This window comes from Ambystoma mexicanum, chromosome 6p (genome assembly GCF_040938575.1).
Source record: "Ambystoma mexicanum isolate Mex_15411 chromosome 6p, UKY_AmexF1_1, whole genome shotgun sequence".
NCBI classification, from domain to species: Eukaryota; Metazoa; Chordata; class Amphibia; order Caudata; family Ambystomatidae; genus Ambystoma; species Ambystoma mexicanum.
The window spans coordinates 402,866,554-402,891,451 of record NC_090935.1 but is presented as its reverse complement, the minus strand read 5'-3'; the positions used below and the strand labels follow the sequence as shown (position 1 = coordinate 402,891,451).

The window sequence follows — 24,898 nt, the reverse complement described above, 5'->3', positions numbered from 1 at the left end:
TCAGACCCTCTTCTATATCTGAGATGTTCGTCCTCATCATAGTCATTCTTCCTCTTCCTTGCCTCTGCCCCCTTACTCTTCCCCATTGCAGTCCCTCTTCCTCATCCTAGACCCCCTTCTTCATCACATTCCTTCTTCCACTCCCTCATCACAGTCTTTGTTCCTGGTCCCACTACCTTATCATAGTCCATCTCCCTCTTCCTTGTCACAGTCCTTCTTCCTCATATTGTCTTTCATCCTTGTCCCAGTTGCTCTTCCTCTACACGTCCATCTTACTTGTCCCAGTACTTTTCCTCGACACAGTCCCTTTTCCTTATGACAATTTCTCTACCTTATCACAATCCTCTGCTCTCTTCCTTGTCACAGAACCTCTTCCTCATCACACTATTTTCATGAACAACAGTAAAAAAGGTGTTTTAGGTATTTTGACTGCTGTTATAATGAAAAAAGAAAACCTACACATGCTAGAATCAAACCAGAGGCTTACTGTTTTATTTTTAGCCTAAATATTTACACAGGCAGACAGGATACCCAAATTAACAGGTTTTGTTGAATGAAGCATTGATCCATAGAGAAGCCATGCCCCAGGAAATCAATTCAATTGACCCAGCCTTGTGTATTTGATCATGGGTAAAAACAGCAAGTAATAATGCTTCAGGAATTTGCTCGAATCGGAAGCATGATTTGGCATTTTACTCTTTGGCACAAAGGTCAACCATTGAAGTTTTGGAAGAAAAGGAATTAATACATGTATGTCTTGAATACAAAATGAATTTCTCAATTGTTATCTGACCATCATAAATGTCTCTCCTCATATTCAGTTCACGTTAGACACACAGAATGGTAACCTTCTGGTCTTCCCTGCTAAAATCCAATATGACTTTCTCAAGTCGGTTTCTAAACAAAGTTTGAATATTTCTTGGAACATACAGTATAAATAACGTGTTTGGATCTCTTAATCGTAGTCACAATTCTACCAACACAACATAAATCACTTGCTTCTATTCCTTTCAACTTGTGCTGTTGCTTTACCCATAGATACCAGAATGAAACATAAATTATTGGTTTTATTTTCATTAACGTTTACCTTGTTCTAGAAGCAACATCTAATAGAATGCAACATAACTGCTTTATTTCAGTTTGTTTAGACATGAGTTGACAACTTTAATTATATCTATCAGCAGGAAATATGAACGGCTTGTTTCGGTCCTTATGGACTTGAGCTGGCAACTTACCTCACATCTACCAGCATACAACATGAATGGTTTCAGTTGTCTGACAATTAAGCTAGACATTTGAACCACATCTTTCAGCATGAAACATTAGTGACTTGTTTCACTTCTTTTAGACTTTTCTGGTAAATAGAACCACATCTATCGGTAAGCAAAATAAAAGATGTGTTTCACTTCTCTTAAACTGAAGCTGGCAGCATGAAGCATATCTACCAACAAGTGACATGAATGCCTACTTCTACTCCTCTTATGCTTGGTCTGGCAACTTGAACGACATTTACCAGCACGGTACATTCATTACTTGTTTCACTTCTCGGAAGGCTTGGGCTGCTAACTTTAATTGCATCTTCCAGCATTTGACATGAATGACTTGTTTTACTTCCAGTAGGCTTTAGCTGGCAACTTGAACATCATCTACTGTGTACACTGCTTCCTTCCCCTACCACCCCAGTACTTGTTTCACTCCCCTTAGACTTGGGCTGGCACCATGAACAACATCTACGGCATGCAACATGAATTACATGTTTATCTTCCTTCAGACTTGAGCTTTCAACTTGAACAGCTCCTGCATGCAAAATCAATTACTTGTTTAACTTCCTTTAGAGTTGAGCTGGCAACTTGAACTACTGCATGCAACATGAATTACTTGTTTCACTTCCATTAGGCTTGAGCTGACGTCTTGAAGAACATCTAATGCATGCAACATGAATTACTTGTTTCACTTCCCTTAGGCTTGAGCTGCCAACCTGAAGAACATCTACTGCATGCAACACGAATGACTTGTTTCTCTTTCCTTAGGCTTGAGCTGCCAACCTGAAGAACATCTACTGCATGCAACACGAATTACTTGTTTCTCTTTCCTTAGGCTTGAGCTACCAACCTGAAGAACATCTACTGCATGCAACACGAATTACTTGTTTCTCTTTCCTTAGGCTTGAGCTGCCAACCTGAAGAACATCTACTGCATGCAACACGAATTACTTGTTTCTCTTTCCTTAGGCTTGAGCTGGTAACTTGAACAACATCTACGGCATGCAACAAGAATGGCTTGTTTCATGCCCTTTGGGCTTGAGGGGGCAACTTGAACAACATCTACTGCATGCAACATGAATGACTTGTGTTGCTTCTTTTAGACTTGATCTGGCTATGTGAACCACATCTATCCACTTGTGACATGAATGACATCTTTTACATCTTAGGCTGTCGTTTTAAACTTAAATCACATATACCAATATGCAACACAAATTAATGTTTACGCTCCGCTGAGGCTTGATGTGGCAACTTGAACGACATTTACCATTATTCAGCAGCATACATGCACTCTAAGTTACAAGTGCCTGTAGGTCTTCCCTGTTTTCCTGCCTATAGAACCTGGCCGTTTTTGGCCGTTCAGGGTCTAGGGGCCAGCCCGGAGCATGGTCTTTTCTCCACTCTATGCTGAGCCCTGAGAGAGCCAGGAGCCAGGTATTTGCTCCAGTCTCTCCATGCCCCCTGAGACACCCAGGAGCATGGCAGTTGCTCCACTCTCTACTGGCTATTTTCGAGAGGCCGGCCAGCCCAGCTCCCTTTTCTATCCCTCCAGCCATTAGGTCAGTCAGGTCAACATCATACATGCCAACAATAACCCTCCCTTCAGACAGTTTAGGTCCACCGTTCAAGCACTGGTCCTATCCCACCTGGATGGGGCAATGCCCTCTTCGAAAGACTTTCCGCCATGTACACTTGTACTCCTGTGAAGTGTCATACACACGGCCGCACACCTCATCAAGGGTCTACGCAGATAGGACCACATCACCCCAGCCGTCATCGACCTACTCTTGCTCCCACTGCACAGACAAATCACCATCAAGTTTTACTGCATCATATATAAGGCAGTGGCCCTCAATTCACCCAAATACCTTGCAGAGAAACTCAGCATGTACGGTGGACAGCGCACCACCAAAAGCCATGACACATGCAGGCTTTAAATCTGCCACTGTAAAAAGGAGAGGACCAGAAATAACCCTTCTCTGCCTATGCCCCACGACTATGAATCCTCCTCCCCATCAGCATCAGACTTGCCGCCTACAATTCAGAAAAGAACACACCTCGTCAAAGAGTCTCACCTCCTCAACACCTAGGCCACTCTTCTACCAACAAATGACTTCTACTGGAATGCAACATGAATGTCTTGTTTCACTTCTCGTATACTTAAGCTGGCAACTTGACTGTAATCTACTGGCATGCAACATGGCTGACTTCTTTCACTCCTTTTCAGCTTGAGCTAATAACCTGAGTTATATATGCTGGCATGCGGTGTGCGACATGAATGTCTTCTTTCACTTCTCTTAGGTTGGAATTTGCAGCTTAAAGCAAATATTCCAACATGCAACACAAAATAATGTTCCCACTCCTCTCATGCTTGATCTGGCAACTTAAACTACACTTTCCAGCATGCAGTGTGCAATCCTTGTTTCACCCATTGTAGGATTGAGCTGGAAACGTGCACTGCAAAACCAGCATTCAACTTGAATGACTTCTTTCACTTTTCCTAGGCGTGGGCTTCTGACTTTGACGACATCTATTGGCATGTAGCCTGAATTACGTGTTTAAAATATTTTAGGGTTGAGCTGGCACTTCAACCACATTTACCGGAATACAACATGAAGGACTTGGTTCACTTCCCTTATGCTTACACCGGCAACTTTAACCATATCTACTGGCATGCCACATGAATGATTCTGTTCACTTCTTTTAAGCTTTTGCTGATATCCTGAGTTACAATTGTTGGCATTCAACATGAATAGTTCAGGCCCCTACCAGCAGATAAATTACTGAAGCACCGGCACTGCTACTAATGGTGCTAGGGTTTCTGTTTTCCCAATCCCATGGAGTCCTATGGCACTCCACGGGAATGGGAACTTACTGTTCCGCTGCCGCCCATAATATCCCGGTATTGCTGGGATATCGGGTGGCAGAAACTGTAAGCCATGGTTGCTGGTACCGGCAGCCTACCGGCAACCTCATAATGGTATTTAAACGGCCCTCCTAGACCTTAAAAACCAAATGGATGATCTCAGAGATGCAGGCAAACCTGCCCTCCTACTGCTCCTTGACCTTTCTGCAGCGTTCGAGTTGGTTGACCACAATACCCTGTGTCACCACCTAGCCACCCAAGCTAACTTCTCCCCTAAAGCCTGCCAGTGGATCACTTCCCTTCTCCAAGAAAGGGCCATGAAAGTCTTTTCTGAAGTTGCCGCCGCCACCCCCAGCCTCCTCACCTGTGGTGTCCCCCTGGGATCCTGTATCGCATCTACACTCTACAATCTCTTCACTAGGCCCTTGTTTAGCATCCTGGACTCCCTTGGTATATCATATACCAACTATGCGGATGATACGCAGGTACTCATCCCACTCACGGGGTGACTACCTAGCAGACTCCAACACCCTCTCCTCTATATACTCCACCATCCAATCCTGGATGGTGGAGAATTGGCTTTGCCTCAATAGCGAAAAAACCAAACTCCTCCTTATTGGCTCACCGTTCACCCTCGGTAACCTTGGTGAACAGTACGCCTCCTTCACTATTGACAACATTCCAATTAAGGTCTCAAACCATGTTAAGACACTCGGAGTCTACCTCGACTCCGACCTATCGATGGACAGACAGGTCAATGCTATCGCCGCCTCCTCAGCTTACTACTCCAAAGTCCTCAACGCAGCCAGGCCCTTCTTGGCCCGTCAAAGTTGCCTCACGATTGCCAGGGCAATCATCGGCTCAAGACTTGACTACTGTAATGCCCTTCTCATGGGGACATCCAACAAAAACCTGGCCAAACTTCAGCTAGCCCAAAACAATGCACTAAGGGCAGCCACCGGCACCGCAAGGAGAAACCATATCTCCGAAATCAGAAGGCAAGTACATTGGCTCCCTGTCAAACAGAGAATTGTCTTTAAAACTCTTGCCCTCACCCACAAATGCCTTCATGAGCTTGTCCCCCCCTACCTGACTAACAGAATTACCAGGCACTCTGCCACAAGACCGCTCAGATCCATCTATGCCAACACCATTGTTACGCCTACCTCACGGAAAGTGCGCGCTGGTGGCTCCAGTTTCCCCACCTTAGCAGCCATGCACTGGAACGCCCTGCCTCCTCACCTAAGACTCATTGAGTCCCACCTAGCCTTTCGTAAGGCTATCGAAACCAGACTTTTTGTGTAAGTTAAATCTGTATCCTCCACTGCTTAAATGCCTGCTAAACTGTTACTAAGAGCCTTCTGGCACCTGTATGTAATCTTAAATCTTTGTATCCTCTGTAACAGTGCCTCGATGCCTTATGGGCTGCAAATGCGCTTAACAAATGCAAATAAATAAATAATGAGGAGCAATGTCTCAGAGATGGAGCATCTGTTTGTTCATGGTTAGGGCATGGATATTAGGCGTGACCCACTCCTTATGAGTGCTGTACTAGTGTGTCAGTTGAATAGTCGGTTTTCAGGGATTTCCCGATGGCTAGGTAGATTTCATCTATGGGCATAGAAACAAAGTTGGACAATTATCTTCTTCTAGGTCCCCATGCATCGCAACTTCACTATTATAAATTAACTTGTTACATTTGAAGACACCCAGAGCCAATCTTCACTTGTTGACAGTGGTTTTATTACATTATGGGCACAGCTTCTCACAATCACTTTTCAGTGAGAAAAAACGTTTTATTGATAAGAGGTTCCAGTGCCATTTTCCTAATCTCCATTCATGCATCCACATCTCCCTAGTTCAACGTTTTAAAACATATGTATAATGCAACTATTTCTGTACGGATAAGCGTTAGGAGAGCCAAAGTTAATCTTTCTTAATGGATATTTTCTGAGTATCCAATAGAACTTGACTATTTTATGCTGTCCCAACATAGAGTAATCTGTTTCTATAATGCTATGTGCTGTATAGATCAACTTCTGCACTTTTCGCAAGGTCTTGCAGTACCTGTGTCAAATCTTTCCTGCACAGCTCACAAGGACCAAGCCGAAAATGTAATAATAGCTTCATTTCATGTTGCGTTAGTGGATGCGGAATTAAACCGCAGCAGGCTGAAGAACGGTGGACGGATGAGAGTAGAACATTTTGGAGATCGGAATAGTATTCCCAAGACCGAGGCAGGATTAATCCACAACAACACTAGAGCTTGGTTTTGGTGAAGCCAACACTCAAAGTCTGGCCCCTGTACGCACACTGAATAAGATCCGCAAGGGACGTGAGGGCAGTGTAATAAGACCCACGATTTCAAATTTATCTTGGGATGTGTTGGGAGTGGCAGTATATCTAACTCCAGCATCCGTTGAAGACTTCATCCACTCACACACGAGTATACCCACACTTGAAGTGCGGCATCAATATTGCATTTCAAGATAAATGTTCTCATAATAAATGTTAAGGTTGAAGTGACAAATTGAGATTTTCCTCATGAAGAAAGTTCTTTACGAAATATGAAGAAGTGAAACATGTCGAGGCAATAAACTAGTCACTGATTGTACTAGTTAGTTTTTTGTGCATTGAGAACCGGTTGTGGATCATTTTTCATCTTTACATGCCAATGCTAACTGAAGGGTGTAACACACCGAAGTCAATTTGATATTGGTTTGAATTGGTGCAATTGAGATGTGAAGGTTGTTTATGTCACGAGCACTTTGTCTTTTTAGTAATGTATGATTTTTATGCTATTTTATGAATATGAATAAAATTTGATATATTTTGTGTAAATTTTGTAGGTTTGTGGGTGGTATCTCTTGGTGTCCTAACTACCTTGTTGCTCTATATATTTTAATTTACAAGGTAGAAAAACCCACTACCATCAGCAGTGGTGTTCAGGGGGTTTCCCTTTTCTATATGTGTGGGTTCTACAAGGTGCATTTTACCCCACATTGTAGAGTGTATAAAGCCCCCTGAATGGTATATACAACAAGTTGAAGGTTATTTGTAGATGGTTCAGATTGTTCTGGGAAGGTTTATATTCCTGGATATTCGATTCATGTCCTACACCACTTTATTCCCACTGGCTAATATCCTTGATTTGACAACAGAAGAGTTCAACATTACTTCTATTTTGAAATATATTGGCCTTTATGGTCAATAGCCTTGCTCCTAGGATCCTTGCACAGTATGTTTCTGGGATTCACGTGTCAGATCTAACACTGAATGGGAAAGGAGGCCGCCGTGTCTATTTCCCTTTCACGGTTAGAAACTGATGCAACTAGTCTTTGAGCTTCTAATGGCGAGTCTATTAACTGAACAAAATGGTTCTGCAAGATGAAATGCTACAAAGATGCAAACAGTAAATACCTGCGGCCCCGATGTATCGCCACACATCGCTGTGCAGATGCATGACAAGAAGTTTGCATGGCCTCTTCCAGCGCTCTGCGAACAATAGAAAGTCATTGTAGTGATAGCTGCTGACTGTCCTTCACATTTTATGGGCACCTGGACATGGCCTTCAATATCACCTCTAACACAAGAAATTAAAAACAACATTTATTGATGAGCACAAGTAAATGCCTTTATTCACAATGGTTTGCTGACCACAAACAGCACATAGTAGTGTATTCACCATTAGACCGGCAACGGATCTTCTAGCATTTAGAAAAATTTAGCAATTCAAATCCAAAAGGAACTGTCATACTTTTATATGACTAGAATTAACAAGAGATGTATTCTCAACTCAAATTCAGAAAAAAACTCTTACTTTAACAACAAATCAGCCCCATGTGACGTGTAATTGAGATAACATTTAGCAAACTGGCAGTCTTTGATGTTTTCTGAATGACAAACACTGATGCTAATCCCACTTTTGCTGGATATTGACGATATAAAATTGGGCATTGACCGAAAGAAGCCTGTTATTTCTGTAGACCTGGCTTACTTTGGCAGTGCTGAAGTAGCAATGTGGAGTCTAACCAGAAAAGGCTTGGCAAACCACAACGTTCACTCATCGCAAGCACAGCACCATACACAAAATCTGCAATGAAGCAGCAATTCCAAGACAGTGTTGACAATGTAAAGGAGTCTGTGTTCCATTAAGGACACAGACCATAAGAAACAATGAAGAGTTTAAAACGTCTTCCAAAAGAATATGAGAGGCATCATCATTGAAAAATAAAGTGCAACAGATAGTATAGGCAGCCATGCATCATAAAGCAAACACTAGACTACACATTGTACATACCTTCCTTTTGTTAACAATCACATACCTTTTAAACAAGCCTAATATCACAAAATGGCTACATTATGTTAAAGTATTTATTTTCTGTTAGAGAGGTGAGAGGTGGGGTGCTTGGAGGGCAACTAAAAGCAGTGTCGTGCATAATTGCAATCAGGCTTATGAACTGCGATTATTCAAATGCATCCTCACTGAACTGGAAAGAGAATACATGCGTCGATGAAGCGAGAACTCTGCATAATGCGGCTATCTCTGGCCGGGGTTGTAAATGAGAGGTTAGACTATATGACATAGTTTAGTCCACTTGCATAATTGCTGTAAACATTCAGCTGTGACCTTTTTAATGCCTGACAGTGCATTGACAAGCACCGTGCAGTGTCCTATACACTGCAACCCTGGCTCAATCATGTAAATGTGGAATAAAATGACGGTGCTCAAATGTTATCCTCTGCGATTGCAGTTGCCTTTCATTGGATGAGCACCCTTGTATGGATCCAGCACAGCGTGAACCAAGTAGAGGTCTTAGTTGATTTTTAAGGGTATACTTTCCTCGCTGCTGCAAATCTAATGGGGCTTTAAACCATGCCAGCTCATTTATTAATTATGTGGGTACTGCTTCAGGGGCTGTCGGTGGCATCTTTAAATTCATTCTTGTCGTACACAGAAAACCAATAAAAGCAATGTCACTTATAACTGTGAACCGTTGCGTCCCACGCATGTTGAGGTGTTCCGACATCTCCGGCAGCGGTTTTACAACTGAAGCGTGAAATGTCTGCTCTGCTCTATATGTCACAGGGGTTTATGTGGAGGATGTCGACAGTCTTCCCCTGGCACCTGAGGATGCCAGCTTCACATTCGCTCATGGTCTGATGGCTGGTCTCGCCATCCTTTCGGACACAAATGCTGATTCCGCCGTTGACGCACGTCTTGCCCACGCCACAGACGCACTTGTTTCTTTGGCCTGCAATGGAATACAGTGGTCTATTAATGGGAGGAAGAAAGTGCCGTTTTGCAGAGTATATTCCAGGTCCCCTTAGGGATTGCCCTCTTTAAATGCCATTGAGAATCACAGTGCTTTGGATAAAATCGATTTGACCGAACACATAAATTAACATACGCATGTTGGGTAGCGGAACCCAAGAAGACATTGGGCCTCAGTTCAGTACGAGTTTGCCAGTAAATCCACCAAATTACTGCCAAACTCATATTCTCATTTTCAGTTCTGTGGGTTTACCATGGGATTAAGAGTGGTGCAAGGTGGTGGCCATCCCCATTCTTTCTACTCATTGGACTCAGTGGGGACTGGGCAGAATTACAACAAGTAGTAATTCTTCTGCAGTAATTCCAGAGATGTTTGTACCTTATAGTGGAGCATTTAACTGCAGAATGATGTTGGAGGTAAATCGTTCAATTGAATCTCAAACTCGTAATTCAGTGATGCGGTAAAACCAACAATAATTCCATTACTGCCAGAAAAAGTGGCAGTAATGAAGCTACCGTCAATTGTTTAATTCACTGCCGAGTTCATAATGTGTGTCAGTGACTTCATTCATTGAGGTTCCTGGTAAAGCAGCCATGTTACAGTGGCATAGGACACTTTGCTTATGATAAACTGCCCAACCTCCTTTGAAAGGAGAACATTGGTTGCTGGAGACTACTACCTAGGGTGTCCTTGAACTGTTTTCCTGCTCATGAATCTGCACTTGCGCAAGTGCAGTTTTCACGCAACCTTGTAAAAGGCAGCACTCGAATTTACTGCATTTGCTTCCGGGAACATACTATCTAAAAGCGCTTAGCCATTGTGATCGACATGGAATGGCATTTTATTTAAATAATTGGCTTTCTATGCATACGTTCATACTGAAATGTGAAGTGTGCTGGAAAGAAGACAGTAGAAGCATCTCTCTAAGTGTCAAACAATTCTTAACATGCACGACTAGAGACACTGTTTAATCACCAAATAGGACAAATCTTTACATTTGTGGATATATGACTTTCAAGGAAGCGATACCGATTTGAAAAGAACTACAGGGAACAAGAGTAGTGTATGGGCCTCATTACAACTCAGGCGGTAAGGGGTTTACGGCAGCGTTAACAGCGCCGACCCTTACCGCCTGATTACGAGGTCCCCTAGCGCCATGGTGCTTTTAACACCTGCTTTTAGCAGGTGTTAAAATCCATGGCGCTAAGGGACCATGGAGTTAATTACGCCACCGTAATTTACGGTGGCGTAATTAACGCCTTCCCCACTCCCATTATGCCCTATGGGGCAAAAATGGGAATGGGGAAGGGTAAATGGGGATTGGGGACTTACCGCCCCGCCAAGGTCGGAATGGGGCGGTAAGTCCGCCAACCACCATGGCGTAAACGTAGTTTACGCCATGGTGGTAAAGTCACGGCCCAGGCGGTAATTTACCGCCTGGGTCGTGTGTGTGAGAATCTTCTTAATTGTTACATTGTGTATCTACCACTCAGTCACACCAAAAAGGGGCCCTGAGGTCGGCTGCAGACCGTGTGCAGTGAATGAGTGTGGAACACACAGTGAGTGATGTACAGATGCATTCTGCTGAGAATGTGGGACCAATGAACTAAACCTAAAAAAGGAGTGCAAACAGCTTCATGTGATGGATGTGTGGGAAACGAATTACACAGACGGGGATAAGGAAGAGAATTGTCCCCCGCGGGACCCACCAGATCACAAGAAGATAGGCTAAGCTGCAGGATGGACGTGAGATCGAGGAGGACCTGTCATTTAGGATCCTCATCCGTGAGGCCAATGTCTGGTCCTTGAGTTCACCTGACCTTGACTTTGTGTAGAGCACTATCACACTCCGCATTCAGGGATGCACCTCATGTCTTCACTCAGAAGGGCCACGCCCTCATTCTCCTAGTGCATGGGGAATGCATAGCTGCTCCCCTTTAGCTCCCTGCACAGCTTCCGAGCCCCGTTTCTCCCTTACACCACTGACACCCACGTCGTTATCTCCTTACAGGACTAGCACCAGATGATGCCTTCACGGATGCCTTCACGTCATTACACCCCCTGTTCCCCTACAATGGGTGCCATCCTCTCTTTCCCCCAACTGGAGGGGTTGTCAATGACACCCCATCTCTGCCTGCCTCAAATAATGCTTGCTTCCGTCCAGTGGTAGAAGTGTACCGAAAAAGTAGTGGAACTGTGGTCTCGGCAGGGGGGACGGTAGGTAGAAGCATAGGTGTTGTGGCTCTGGCATTGCAGTAATCTAAGTGACTAGTAACTAAGGCTCCTATTCCAACTTTACACTTGCACAAGGACATGAAGGGACAAAAACTCTATATCGAATGGTGAATATGGTCGTAAAAAGTAGAGGAACAGTAAACAGAAAAAAATAAAAGTAGTGGAACACCGCTCCCGACCATTCCTGCTCACTTCGATCACTGCTTCCGTCCCACTGAATAGTCGTACTGCCACCCCTGTTTTCTTTATACGAGCACTTGCACTTTCTTTTTCCTGCAGGGCTGCTTTTGCTATCCTCTCTTCCATTAAAAAAAACCCGCCGCAGTCTTTGCCTACTGAGACTGACACCCCTTTTTCTCTACTTACAGGGGCTGACACTTCTCCTATATGCCTTCTCATCCTTCAATGCTGATACCCCATCATGCAGAGTGACCAGACATCCCGATTTTGCCATGACTGTCCATTGCCCCCCCTTCCCCTCCATGGCCCCCTGTCCCGAGATTTATTTCATTTAAAAACCCTTTCATGGTTTTGGGGAAAGGGAGGGTGACCACTGGAAGAACCCCAACTGTAAGATGATATCTTCACAATCCCCAACATGTGTTAACCTTTAATCAAGAAATCATTTTATTAGTTTCGCCATTTTTCACCACATTTCTGCTATTTCCTGATGGGGTCGAACTACCAACCTCTCAGGTTCCAGCAACCTGCGTTAACTGATTGTGCCACGGATAGTGGTCGAGATCTGGATATATTGCAAGGCATGTAACAGCAATAACAGCAAAGGCTTCTTTATTTTAAACATGCATACAATGACAGCCAAAGCCGCGCAGTTTATAAGCAGGAGCAGAGCTGCAAGTGGAAATTACGTATTATTTATTAGGTCGATGGTCGAGGATACAGGAGGGAAAGGGCGAGTGTGTCCTACTTTTATGTTTGTGGCTGTCACAGTTTTTTATTTTTAAAATGTCGTCACCCTGCAAATATTGACAACCTTCTGTTGACTTTAAATCCCTTCTCATCCTTCAGAAAAAGACGCCCACTGCATATCTGACAACCTCCCTTTCTCTGGGGATGAACTGACCGCACCCATCTTTTATCCCTGCAGCGTCTGTAACTCCCTTACTTCCCATTTGCTCGGGAAACACATTTACTTCCCTCCCTCTGCCTGAAGATGTTGATACCCCGCTCTTTCTGCATGAATTGACACCTCCTACTCCCTCCGGGGAGTAAAACAAATTCTCTCTATGGCTAGAGTGGTACTATTTGAAGTTGCCTGATTGGCCGGACGTCCCTTTTATTTTCCCACCCTGGGGTGACACCCTTTTTGTTTATCAGTGGGCACTGACACCTTCTTGACTTGGACATGTTGTGCAGGCCTATAAGAAAGATGTGTTGGTTTATCTGGGCTGGTCTGTCTTTCATTTACTCTGATTTAATGTTTTCTTATTTCTGGTTTTCATTGTATGCTTTATCTTCTCATTTCGCTTATGTAGACTTTGTGAGGTTTCTACGCGGTTGGGAGGGGCGTGCTGGGAAGGCACATCAGCAGCACGCAAAGGATGTGACCGGATGCCATTAGGATTATCCAAAAAACTACTTTATTAGCACGCGGTGCAGGCGTCCATTGACCTGGTCACCTGACCTGGCTCACGCGTCAGCGCGTCCCAACATGGTGACGTCGCACGACACTACAGACTTAATTAATTTAAATTGCTTGTATTAAAGTCCTGTTGATATACAGGTACCCACCACCCCCTGTACATGAACAGGGTTCCCTACAGATACATTTTAAGTAAAACAAAACACATGATGCAAGACATCAATGAAGGACTATTTTAAACGTGCAGCAGTTAGTTGCGAAGATCACATTGCTACTAACACATGGGTCGGAGCTCAAAATGACTGTTGGCTCGCATTAATGTTGTCGATAACCAATTGTTCTGATATACGTACATGTAAGATGCTATTCCCTAAACTCTCATGGCATCCTTCACTCCTTTTGCTCGGACATACCATATGGATGTGACTTTATTCAGCGTGAATGTTAAAGGGGCCACAGGCCTAAACTAACCTGCTCTTGAGTGCCTGAATAAAGTTCCTAAGCGACTACATCACAAAGCCCTCCTGAGTATTCCTGACTGAGTTAAAGACGGTGCAAATGTTTGTTTTAGCATCTAGTGGACACATTCACCGCCACTGTCAGTAGCTTCGTGGTAATGAAACCTGATACTATAGTGTGCACTCAATTAATTAATTAGTAAATTAGCCCGCAAGCGACATTGCATTCAATGAAAATCCTAATTAGATTAATTTAACGGTTTGGGATGCATTTACCCAGAGGACGCTAAACACGGAAACATTAAACCAATTTAAAGCACTTCTCTCTTTTTTTCTTGCAATTGTTCTGCTTCAGAAACCATATTATATGTTAGGGGAATGTATTGCATGTAGCATGATTTTTCCAACTAGCCTTCCCTTTGCCTGCAATTGTGTGCCTTCGTTTGCTTTCTTACTTTTAATTATGCTTTTCTTTTTTATCATTTTAAATATTTAAAGAATAAATAATAAAACATGTTTCACGAGTCCCCTCCTTCATTGGTGCATGTCCATGCTATTACTAACTGCTTCCATTTTCGTCAGTAAAATATGTTGTTTTCATTTTGTAAACCACATACCATCACATTTTTCCCACAAATGGCAAGAGTCACAGGAACGTTCTGTCACTGCGGGTAGGTTGCAATTTTTGTCATCTGTCACCGTGTATTTTTTCCCCAGGCACTGAAGAGCGTGCATCTTGCAGACTGTGAGAGCCACGTTTCGCTGGTTTCTCCCATCAATGGCACATATGCCAAGTGAAGACCTGCAATACAAAAAATGAACAGCGATAAAAATCCAAAAATTGCATCACTGCAGGTCTGCTTGGCCCGTTCAATGTATGTTTGTCTGAAGTCCTTGATTTTCTGCTTCCACTTGCTGGAGTCTCTTTCCAGGATACCTAAACCACAGCGGACTGCTCTTTCTCAACCACACTAACACGCCAATTTATTTTTCTGGGCAGACGATGTAGAAAATTAGAAATTAACCCAAGGCAAAATCCATTCCTCCTGATGCATAGAGGGGCAGAGGCCATGAGATGGCAAACCAATTGTGAAATGGCCTCTGCCAATCTATGCATTTGTCGCATCAGGACTGCTTTTCACTGCCACGGAAAAGCAACCATCATTCTAGCGTTTACACAGATTCCCACATAGCATGCTCTGCTCCCCAGGTATTTGCCCGTTCTATTGGAATATGTATGCATGCAGTGAACCCCACATTCAGATCCATGGTGTACAAAGCCAGATGAGAAGCCACCAGTATTGGTGGTTGGGTGATGAAATTGAGCCTGCCAATAGGTGTTCAAGGTGGGCCTACCAGTGTAACCAACCCTAAGCTTGTTCCGGACAAATAAAGCTTACCCAATATTCAATTCCTTAGTTTCCTGCTGCCATAAACATGGATGTAAATGTAGAACTAGTGTTTAGATACTTTGCAAAGGTTCACATTTTGGTATATAAGGGCTTTGAAGCAAGGTAAGTAGTTTGATGTTCCCAAGATCACACAACATAGTCAAGTGTAGAAATTAGGCCAAAACCAAATGTTCCTCTTTTTCCATCTGTCTTAACTGCTCGTTTCACATTCGACCTGTTTTTTCCAGCACAACTATCAGGCACTTATTGATGAATGCTGAACTCTATTAGAGGGTTGCTAAAAGGACCCACATGTTGCCGCAACAGCATCTTAAACATGTTTCATTGAGGAGGAACCATGACTCTGGTCCTGGTCCTAGAACTTTCAGCCACAATTGGCCCAATCAACAACCATTTCCTTTTGAATGTCTGAGCTCCGATATTTGTGGACACAATCAGCAATCAGCTGGATCCATTCGTTCTGTATTAGGCACAAAAGCTACAGCTGTAATTTGATATCTTCCATGCCTTCCTCAATGGTATCCCTCAGAGATGGGCTCTATCTGCTTGCCACTTAAAATGCATAACTATTTTATCTTCACCACTGTGTGTAGCAATTGGCCATTGTACAACATATAAGGAGTCAATGCCTAGTCAAATCAGTTTTAACTTAGCTCAGGTGTACAGCCAATATACTGTTGGGAAAGAGCTAGTGCTTTTCTTCATTCCCAATCGCTTTACAATTAGGCAAGACTTCTAAGCACTCTAGCACTGAGAAAGCTTTTTTCATTCAAATATAATCACATACAGACATGGGTGGCCACTAAATGAAAATAGTATTTAAATATAAGGTGCAAATAACCATTAGCTGATAACACTTGCACATGTTATTCTGTGTAGTTTTAAAATATCAAGGCAGGCTCTCTGCCAAAAAGAAATGTGGCCTGTGCAAAAAATGGATTGCAGAGCTCATGCAGTGTTGCACCACTGAGGCTAAGGCTGGCAGAAAGCATTAGGTAACTCAGCAGCTGGTCCCTGTCCATCAGAAGCCAATGGAGACTGAAAGATTCAATGCACGACATACAGAGTACTATGGAAAAAGGGGTTTTAGGAGAATTACCGGACCAGATAAAATATGAGAATATTGAGTGAAGTGTTGAGAGTATGGCGGAAAGGTGTGTTTATATATAACTGTTTATAATATAGAAAATGATGCTAAACAAGAGTTACAATGTATTCCTGCAGAGGCAGCAGTATGTAAAGTAGGTTGTAACCTGGCCATGCAAGAAGGGTGACTGCAGCATCCCTTTTAAGGACGAAGAACCATTTTGGAGGAGCTATGCCGGTATCCAGTGACCAAGTCATACAGTATATAAAGGCACCTGCTTGCCATCAGTCTGCAGGAGCCAGCCACGGAAGACAGAATGCTGGTCGGGAGGGCAGAGTCCTCTGCTCCCCCATCCTCAGATTTGTACACATTAAAGTGTGTTATCCTTGCAAGATGACACTTGGCCTTAATTCCCAAAGGGGTGAACTATTAATCTGATGTTAGCGTGATTAGGGGTACTCCAATATATTTAAGGGGGTACCCCTGTAACTTGGGCTCCGTTTCAATCCATATGCTCCCCTCTAATGTTAGTGACAAATATTAAGAATGACTATTGCACTGGTCAAGGTATTCAGTAGTGAAATGGTGCCCCATCACCATTCCATCCCACCGGTCCTACCAAACCCTCATCTGTCATCTCTAATCCACCACACACACCCCAATTGGCATCTTGCCTCTCCTCCACTCCACAATCCAACATTGTGTTTTCCAACTGTTCTCCCAAGACTTAAGATCACCATTACTTTCAGCCATTGTACCCCACAGCACAAAGCTTTATGCACCCCCCTTTCCAATCACCCACCATTCACAAGTAAGGGACATGCCAATGACCATAGCCAGCTGCACTCCCCACACACGACTGTGCCAACTGCAATGTGTAACCATGCTTAAATGCAGAAGACAAACAAGAGCAGAGCTCTTCTGAGCTCGGAATATAGGCTTCCTGCTTTCCGAACAGTTGATCACTGCGTGTGCATTGTTGTTTGATGGCTATTGAATGGGCCTTATGTAGCAAGCTAGCAACTGAAATCACCTGAAGAAAAGTTGTCTCCGGATGATAAATCAGTGAGCTGTTTCACCAGTGCATTACCTATAGGACACAGGTTCGAATCCCTGCAGGGGCTCCTAAAAAAACATCCAGCTCCTGCACTCCAGAACAAATGGAATTTAACGCTAGCTGATCTTTTCAATAAAAGTAGAGGAATGTTGGTCCCTTTTGTTCTTGCCCACTTCAACCACCGGAATCGGCATATTTGCTTCCCTGTAGGTTCTGCTGCTCTAGATCTCTTCCTGGATCTCAAGTGATTCCTCTTGGTCATGCTGATAGTTATGTGCCCATGTGAAGTAGTTTGATTTAAAAAAATTAACTTGAATTCATGATTTTTCAGTTTCTTATGTTCCACGTAAGGGGTGGTGGAAGATGGGTACAGATAAAACGGATGTATAAATTGAGGTGCAGCAAGTTAAAGTAGAGGGAAAACAAGCGATTCGGCTTTTGTACATATCAGTCTAGCAGAAGTAGATCAAAGATCAGGATTGCAGGAATTAGGAGGCTTACTTATGAGGGGTTAGCTCTCGGCACTCCTATGTATGCTCGAAGGTCAACGATTTGCCTCTGATTACACCTCCTCTGCTAGGGTGCCGATAATTAAATCCAATTTGGCAATCTGAGCTAAAAGACACTCAATGGGCAGGACTGTAGTTGCCATAGACTTGAAATTTGATTTTTGCTCAAGAACTGCCGGTGCCAAGCTCTGAGCGGTCTGTCTTCAATGAGTAGACAGAGGAGTTGTCGTCTGTTCAGAATTTCCAGGTCAGTTTTCTGGCTGCTGCATGTAATCTTCCACCGCACCCTCCCTAAAATCCAGTTACACAATAAATCCTTTTGGTGCAAGTAGGTTTTCTTCTATGACCTTTAGATCCTGAAACTCTTTGAGCTGTCAGTTTTCAGAGATAGATTTCACGAAAATCGTGTTTATCAACCCATGATCAGTATATTTTACACTTTTAAAATGTACTTATATATTTTCAAAAAATCTTTGGAATATCAGGAAATGTTTGAAATGATTGCTTATCTGCATCACAGCAAGATCAGTGTCACATTTATTTAAAACAGGTCAAAATTAGAATGAAATACTACTATTTTGGAGAAAGTAAAGTGTGTGCAAGTCATCTTTATATAAGCATATATCTATTTCAGCAAAATAGTGACTTTAATGATCGCAGTACCCAAAGGGTGTGTTCTAGGAAGGATGAACTTCTTAACACCTGCTGCACAGAACACTCACAGGACGGAGAGTTTACCAATGGAAAACATTTACCCAAAATGAATTAACGCTCATCAAAATAGCTGTGAAGTGGAAGTAGTAAGGGGTTATTTAAATCAACACGCTACGGAAGGTAGTCAGCCAAAAATACAAGAAGGGGATTTAATACTAACAGGAGAGAGCGAAAGGAAACAGGTTTGCAGGAGGAAATCAGAAGCTTTTATGTAGGCCCAATTCAGACTGAAATGAATATGATGAGATGCAGTGCCTCTCAGCTGAGACAGAACCTAGAAGGAGAGTGGGTTTGAAACCATGTGTTCAGCAGCTTTCCCTCCCAGTTCCAGAAGGAATGGAGAGGTTGTTTTAGGGCATGCAACTAAATCAATGATGTCAAAGTGACAAGACCACTGCGTTTTTTAAACCGTGCTGCTGTCCACTTTTAAATGCTAACAGACTACTAGCCATGGTCTTTGGCCATGGCTGGCGGGCACAGCCGAAGACTTCCAAACCATGGCCACTCTATATTATAAAACACTTGCAACCCGTTGCTCAAAGATTTACACCAATCACAAACTGATTTTGTCCTGTTTTGACAGTGGTATTGTTATGTATAAATCATTGCAGGCTTGGAGAACTCCCAGTGTGTTTAGGCAATGCGCAATGAGATTAAATTATTTGCCGTGGATCACGCAATTTGGTTAAGCACCGTGCGTCAAGCCCCTTGTTTTATGCCTGGTCTCTTGGTGACTTGTGATACATTGCATGACCCCAACTAACCACATTTAAGCCACACAGAAACAGGAAAAAAATTATCGGCTGCAAGAATAACATATGCCCAGGTATTTTCTGCACCCATAGCCAAAATCAAAACCTGACACACATGAATATACGCACAGTAAGTGAACATATATCTTAAAGTGAAATATACAAATGTAGTTCATTTGCCTTTTTAAAAAGTAATGAACACCAGAAAAATAAACACGGGAGAGGAAATCTTCCAATAAATATGCTGGCAAAATATAAAAGGCGCTCACCTTTTAAAACACAACAATCTGTAGTGAAATATTCCACGAAAAAAAAATCCCAATACGAAACAAGTGCTTGTGGTCTTGTGGGTAAGTGTCTGCACTAGGAACATGACAACCTGAATAAAATCCTGGATCAAAATACTTGAGCAAGCTTGACAACCTCAAAAAAACAAGTGGTTGAGTCCACCCTCTGAAAAAATATTACACTGTCCACCCACATGTGTCATTCACTGGTACCCTGAAAAGCAGCCTCAATCAGGGAAAAATAACTGCAGCAGTGTCCAGGATTGCCCATTTTCTTGCCACATCGTGGGCAAATACTCATGACTTACTTGCCCTCTCATCATTTCCCCTCCTCACCCCCATGCCTGGCTTCAACAATACTGTGCATCATAAAGCTAACTTGAAAAGTACACATACCATGGTGTCACTCAGCGAGTCTGTCGCCTGTGTAAATCTCCAGAATATCTGGAGACAGCCATACATCTTTTAACTGAATGTCAGATATGAAATCCCATAATATTATTACATCTTGGTGAATTTGTACACAATCCTCTAACCATCTGTGAAACATCATTTTGGCTTTATTGCACTAACACCTGCAATATGCACTTGTTCATTGCACTGTATAATGTCTGGCAACAGATTGAAGTAAGTTTGGGCTCCCTGATTTAGTCACCTGAGAATGGTAGTGTCAAGAATATACATCTCACCTTGACTGGGAGTAGGTCTATCGCCAAATTAATTTTTTCACATGATTCTGATATAAGGAGCCTTTTGGAAAGATGTTCCTTTATTATTGTGTGCCGTTAAGAACGTATAGAACTTTGGGAAAAGATAGCAATATATACGTATTTTAACATGATTTATTTTTATTTTGCTTATCTAAATATATTTGATTAACATTAGTTTTTCTTTTTACTTTGTTGGTATAGTACATTTGTTGTTGATTTGCCTTGTTTGATTTGATATTAATGTATGCAATTTGTATTATGTGTAAGGTTTGAATTTATTTTCAATCTATATCACATTAAAGAATTATTAATAGTGTCACTCAAATATATAAATCCTTTTCGAACTATGTTATGCAAAAAGTGGCATTATTCGCCCCCCATCTTGACTGTGAGACTACAAATAGCAGAATGAAATTCAGCAAAAGGCAGACATATTGTCTCTGAGTGCAAAACATTCCAGGACTGACAGTAGCATGTACATCTTTGACCCTTGAATCTGTTCCAGCCCTTGATCGATGTAGGGACGTGGACATCTTGACATATGGACCTATTTGTTCTACTCCCTCAGGTCTGCACATAGTCTCCATTGGCTGTTGGGTTTGAGTTTTCCCAGTTCGGGATTGTTGAATCGTACAAATTAGCCCACAGGATTATGAGTCCTTAATAATCTCTGTAAGTGATTCCATGGACGTGAGTGGTAACTGTTATTGTTTCAAGAATATTTTTGGGCATTCCGCTTGGGGATAGAATCTGTCGACTCTGTAAACTATTAGGGATGTTGGAGACGGCCAAACATCTGCTAACAGAGTGCCCAACCATGAGTACAGATTATTTGAATGAAATAGGACATATGGTATCTTGTTACAATTCAATTAACGAAGAAGCTTTGGAATTATTGTCTGAATAAGGAAACTGAAAGTTCACATATTGCACTCTATCGTTTGTGGTGTATAGCCCGAGAGCGTTTACCTCCTGATAACCCATATTAGGGTAATGAAAATAATATATTGTAAGTGTGGAGGACACCCACCCATACTTTGCTATATCAAATGTACTTTTAGAGATTCTTTTTAATGTTTATCTTATTTTTTTTTTTTAAAGTTGTTTTAAAGTATATGATAAATTTGCATTTGAAACTTGTGATGGCCTCCAGAAAATGGCTTAAATTGCAGGTAGAAACAGACAAATGCTGTCTAAGATTATTATTTTTGCTAGTGTTGATGCACACTATTGAGTATGTGTGTTCTGTGATTGAATTAAGAAATGATTTATATTTATGATTTTAATGAGTCTGAATTGTATATAGTTGAATCGTGATCAAATGTTTTGTAAAATTTATTTTAGAACAATATACAAATAAATAAATTAAACCACATTTTCCTAGATCTGCTGTCTCTGAAAGCAGTTCTGTGCAGGCCAAATGTTTTAGCCAATGCATGACCAGAATGTAGGGGTGAGGTGTGAAACCAGGGGCTTCAATCAAGGATGAATTCTGAATACAAACAACAAGGAGGCTAATAAAAACATAAAAAGGGTGGCAAATGGCTTGGAGACATAGAGCTACAATGTGCATAACATGAAGATTTGCTATCAATTTTAATTGTTGAAATAAAATGAATCCACCTGTGACTTAGGGAATTGTTGTGGCCAGCTAAAAAGTGTTTCTGGCTGTGCTGGACATGTCCCAAATGTGAGAATTGGCATGCTGGTGGAGGGTAAAATTAGGAATGTGGGGTGTAAATTACATGTTTTTAACTATATTGCTTTTTGTAAAAATGTCAGAAAATTGCCAAACGGTCGTGCACCATGGTGCAGACCCGGCTGTTGTTTTATTAAATTCCCCATGATTAGCTGAAGTGGAATATGGATATATTATTGCATTTACTAGCACATGACAAAGTTTCTGACACATAACTACATTTTTGCCAAAAGTTGACATAAAAAAGGGGATTGCAAATAGGAATTGCCATATGTCTTCTCCAGACTCCTAACAAATACTTAGAGAGAGGCTGGACTTGGGGGTAGAGAGAGAGGTAACTGTCCAATCCTGATTGCAGGAATTTTTGCAGGGCATCGCCCAGTATTGAAATCTTGATGGTGTCATCACTGGTATATACATTGGATGCACTATGAGGAAAAAAGAGCTGCTGAAAAGTACCTTCTGACAGCCACAAGGAAACACCATAAGAAATTGCTGAGATTGTATCTGGGTGGAGCTGTCTATTGCTGGGGGGGCCTTAAAGCTGATTGGGTCCTATGGTGAAGAGCTGGGCATCATCCTTGAGAGTGGAGTGACCAGGCCCCTGCCCTTTTCTCCAAGAGGGTCCTGAAACGCAGCTGGATTTCCTGTACTTTAAAAATAGGCTTTCAGTGTGAGTAGAATTGGGCCAATTGAAACCAAAGGTGGGGGGATCTGCTTGCATTAAATCCGTTCTCCTCATAGTGGGGTGGGGGCAGAACTGTGTAGATCCTTAGCCAATTTAACTAAAAATATGAATTTAATGAGTTCCCCTTGGCAGACACCAGAGTGTGTTTTTTGTTTAAACAAAAGCTCATTCCCAGTGTGCGCTGAAAAGTATACACTGTAATTTAATTGGGTGATTCTAGGGGTTCAGCGTCCCCAAAACAGGTATTTAAGTGGAGGGGCGTCTGAAATTCAAAAGTCTCAAATCATCCCAATTGTTTCTGTCTAGCTTCCCCAACACAGGCCTTTAAGTGGATGGGGGTCTGAAATTCAACATTCCCAAACCATCCCAATTTGTTCTGTCCTGCTTCACCAACACAGGCATTTTGGTGGAGGGGGTCTGAAATCCAAAATTCTGAAATCATCCCAATCGTTTCAATCCAGCCTCCCCAACACAGGCCTTTAAGTGGAGCGGCGTCCGAAATCCAAAATTCTCAAATCATCCAAATTTGTACTGTATAACTTTCCCAACACAGAACTTTCAGTGTCTGAAAAAAAAAAATGCTAAATCACCCTGTTTATTTTAAACCAAAAGTGTGGGTGCAATCATAATTGCCATATGCATTTGTACCAATCTATAAACCAAACTGCTAGCCTTTTAAGTGCGCAGGAAAATCGAAATTGCACAGCACTACATATGTAAATTGCTTTTGTTCATTGACCAATTTGATAATTTTTGTAAGGGAAATCTGTATAAGGTAAATTATTGTGATTTGTGTTTTTCCCAACCAACTTGCGTGATTTATTTGTGTAACAAGAAGTTTAATTGTGAGCCACAAAGAAGGTGGCATGTGTCGTTTTAGTGTGATCTCTATTACCTATCTTCAAAATAAATACAAATATATTTCCTATACCCTGGCCTGTTTTCTTGGCTCACTCTGGGCATGGGGGGCAGAGATTTGCGTGACTCTATATGAGTCTTCAGTAAGGCCAGCGCTAAAAAAACATAAGCGAGTATTGCATAGTTCCTTGATTGGGGGTGGGAAGGAACTCCCCAGGTTAATGGTAGTCTCAACATAACGCGACAATACACACTAATCCAAGTTTGGACGTTGCATAGTTCTCTGGCGTTAAATGACTGAAAAACAGATTTGGTTCTATTAGTAACTTTTTCCCGTTTGAAAAAACTGATGAAGTTAAAAGTCTGGGAGTATACCTAGATGCACACTTGACTATGAAGTCCTATGTCAACAGTACTGTTTCCAGTTGCTCATACTACCTTAAATTGCTCAGACAGATACATCTGTTTCTATCTAAGCAGAGCTGGCCTTGATTGCCCAAGCAATTATTGCCACGAAACTGGATTACGGCTGCAGCTTGCTGCAAAGAGCTAGACAAGAAAACCTAACTAGACTGCAGACCATACAGAATGAAGCTGTCCGAGTCATACAGGAGCTTGCTCGTAATGACCATTGCATGGAGACAGCTCTATTGGCTCCTGGTTAGACCTTGCATCCCTGTTTGGACTCTGGTTATGACCCATAAGTGCCGCTAGCCCAAAGCATCTGATGGACAGAGTGTGCTGCTACCAGAACGCAGGATTCTAAGGTCAAATAATTCCTGTCTGTTGCTTGCTCCTCACTTCAGCTTGCAGCAGGTGCACCATATGGCCTTTGATCGCTTAGCCCCAGCTCTTTGGAACAAATTACCTCCTGACTTAAGAAGTACTAGATCGTTGGATTAGTTCAAATGCCTGCTAAAAACATATTTTTTTGCATGATGTATCTGTCACTTTGAATCTGGTTGTATATTGCTTCTCATTTGACCTTAGTTGTATGTTCATCCTGTCTTTGTTGATCATGTTTTTGTCCGCCCATATGCTTATGGGTCGTTGGGGGCATAACAAAGAAAATTAATAAAATAAAATAAATAAATACATTTTATCATTCATGAGCTAATAGACATTTTCCTGCTACACCTGCAATGTCACTTCTGGTAATGTCATCAAGGTCCAAAGTCATGCCCACCAGGGTCAAAGATTGTATGACCACTCCCAGTAATGTCACTTCCACTAACCCTGGCATTATTGTGAATTGACGTCCCTCCAACACACTAGAGACATACTTGAGCAAACAAATGTTTATCGAAAAACTAAAAATGCTTTCGTACACAACAAATGCGCAATTAAAATTGCATAAAGGTGCACTGAGGTCACACTGTTTCCCAGCACATGTTGGTCATAGGTCATAGTAAACCTAAATTGACA

General features: G+C 42.2%; 1 protein-coding gene across 1 annotated transcript in view; it reads right to left on the bottom strand.

Annotated features, from left to right (window-relative positions):
* Nucleotides 1–7,736: 7,736 nt before the first annotated feature.
* The window catches only part of C7 (complement C7), a 582,400-nt gene continuing 565,238 nt past the window's right edge, over nucleotides 7,737–24,898 (bottom strand). The window contains exons 17-18 of the mRNA XM_069627198.1: nucleotides 14,318–14,502; nucleotides 7,737–9,383 (exon numbers count right to left, since the gene is read on the bottom strand). Coding sequence (XP_069483299.1) covers nucleotides 9,205–9,383; nucleotides 14,318–14,502 — 364 coding nt within the window. The 3' untranslated portion in view covers nucleotides 7,737–9,204. The remainder of the gene's footprint in view (nucleotides 9,384–14,317; nucleotides 14,503–24,898) is intronic.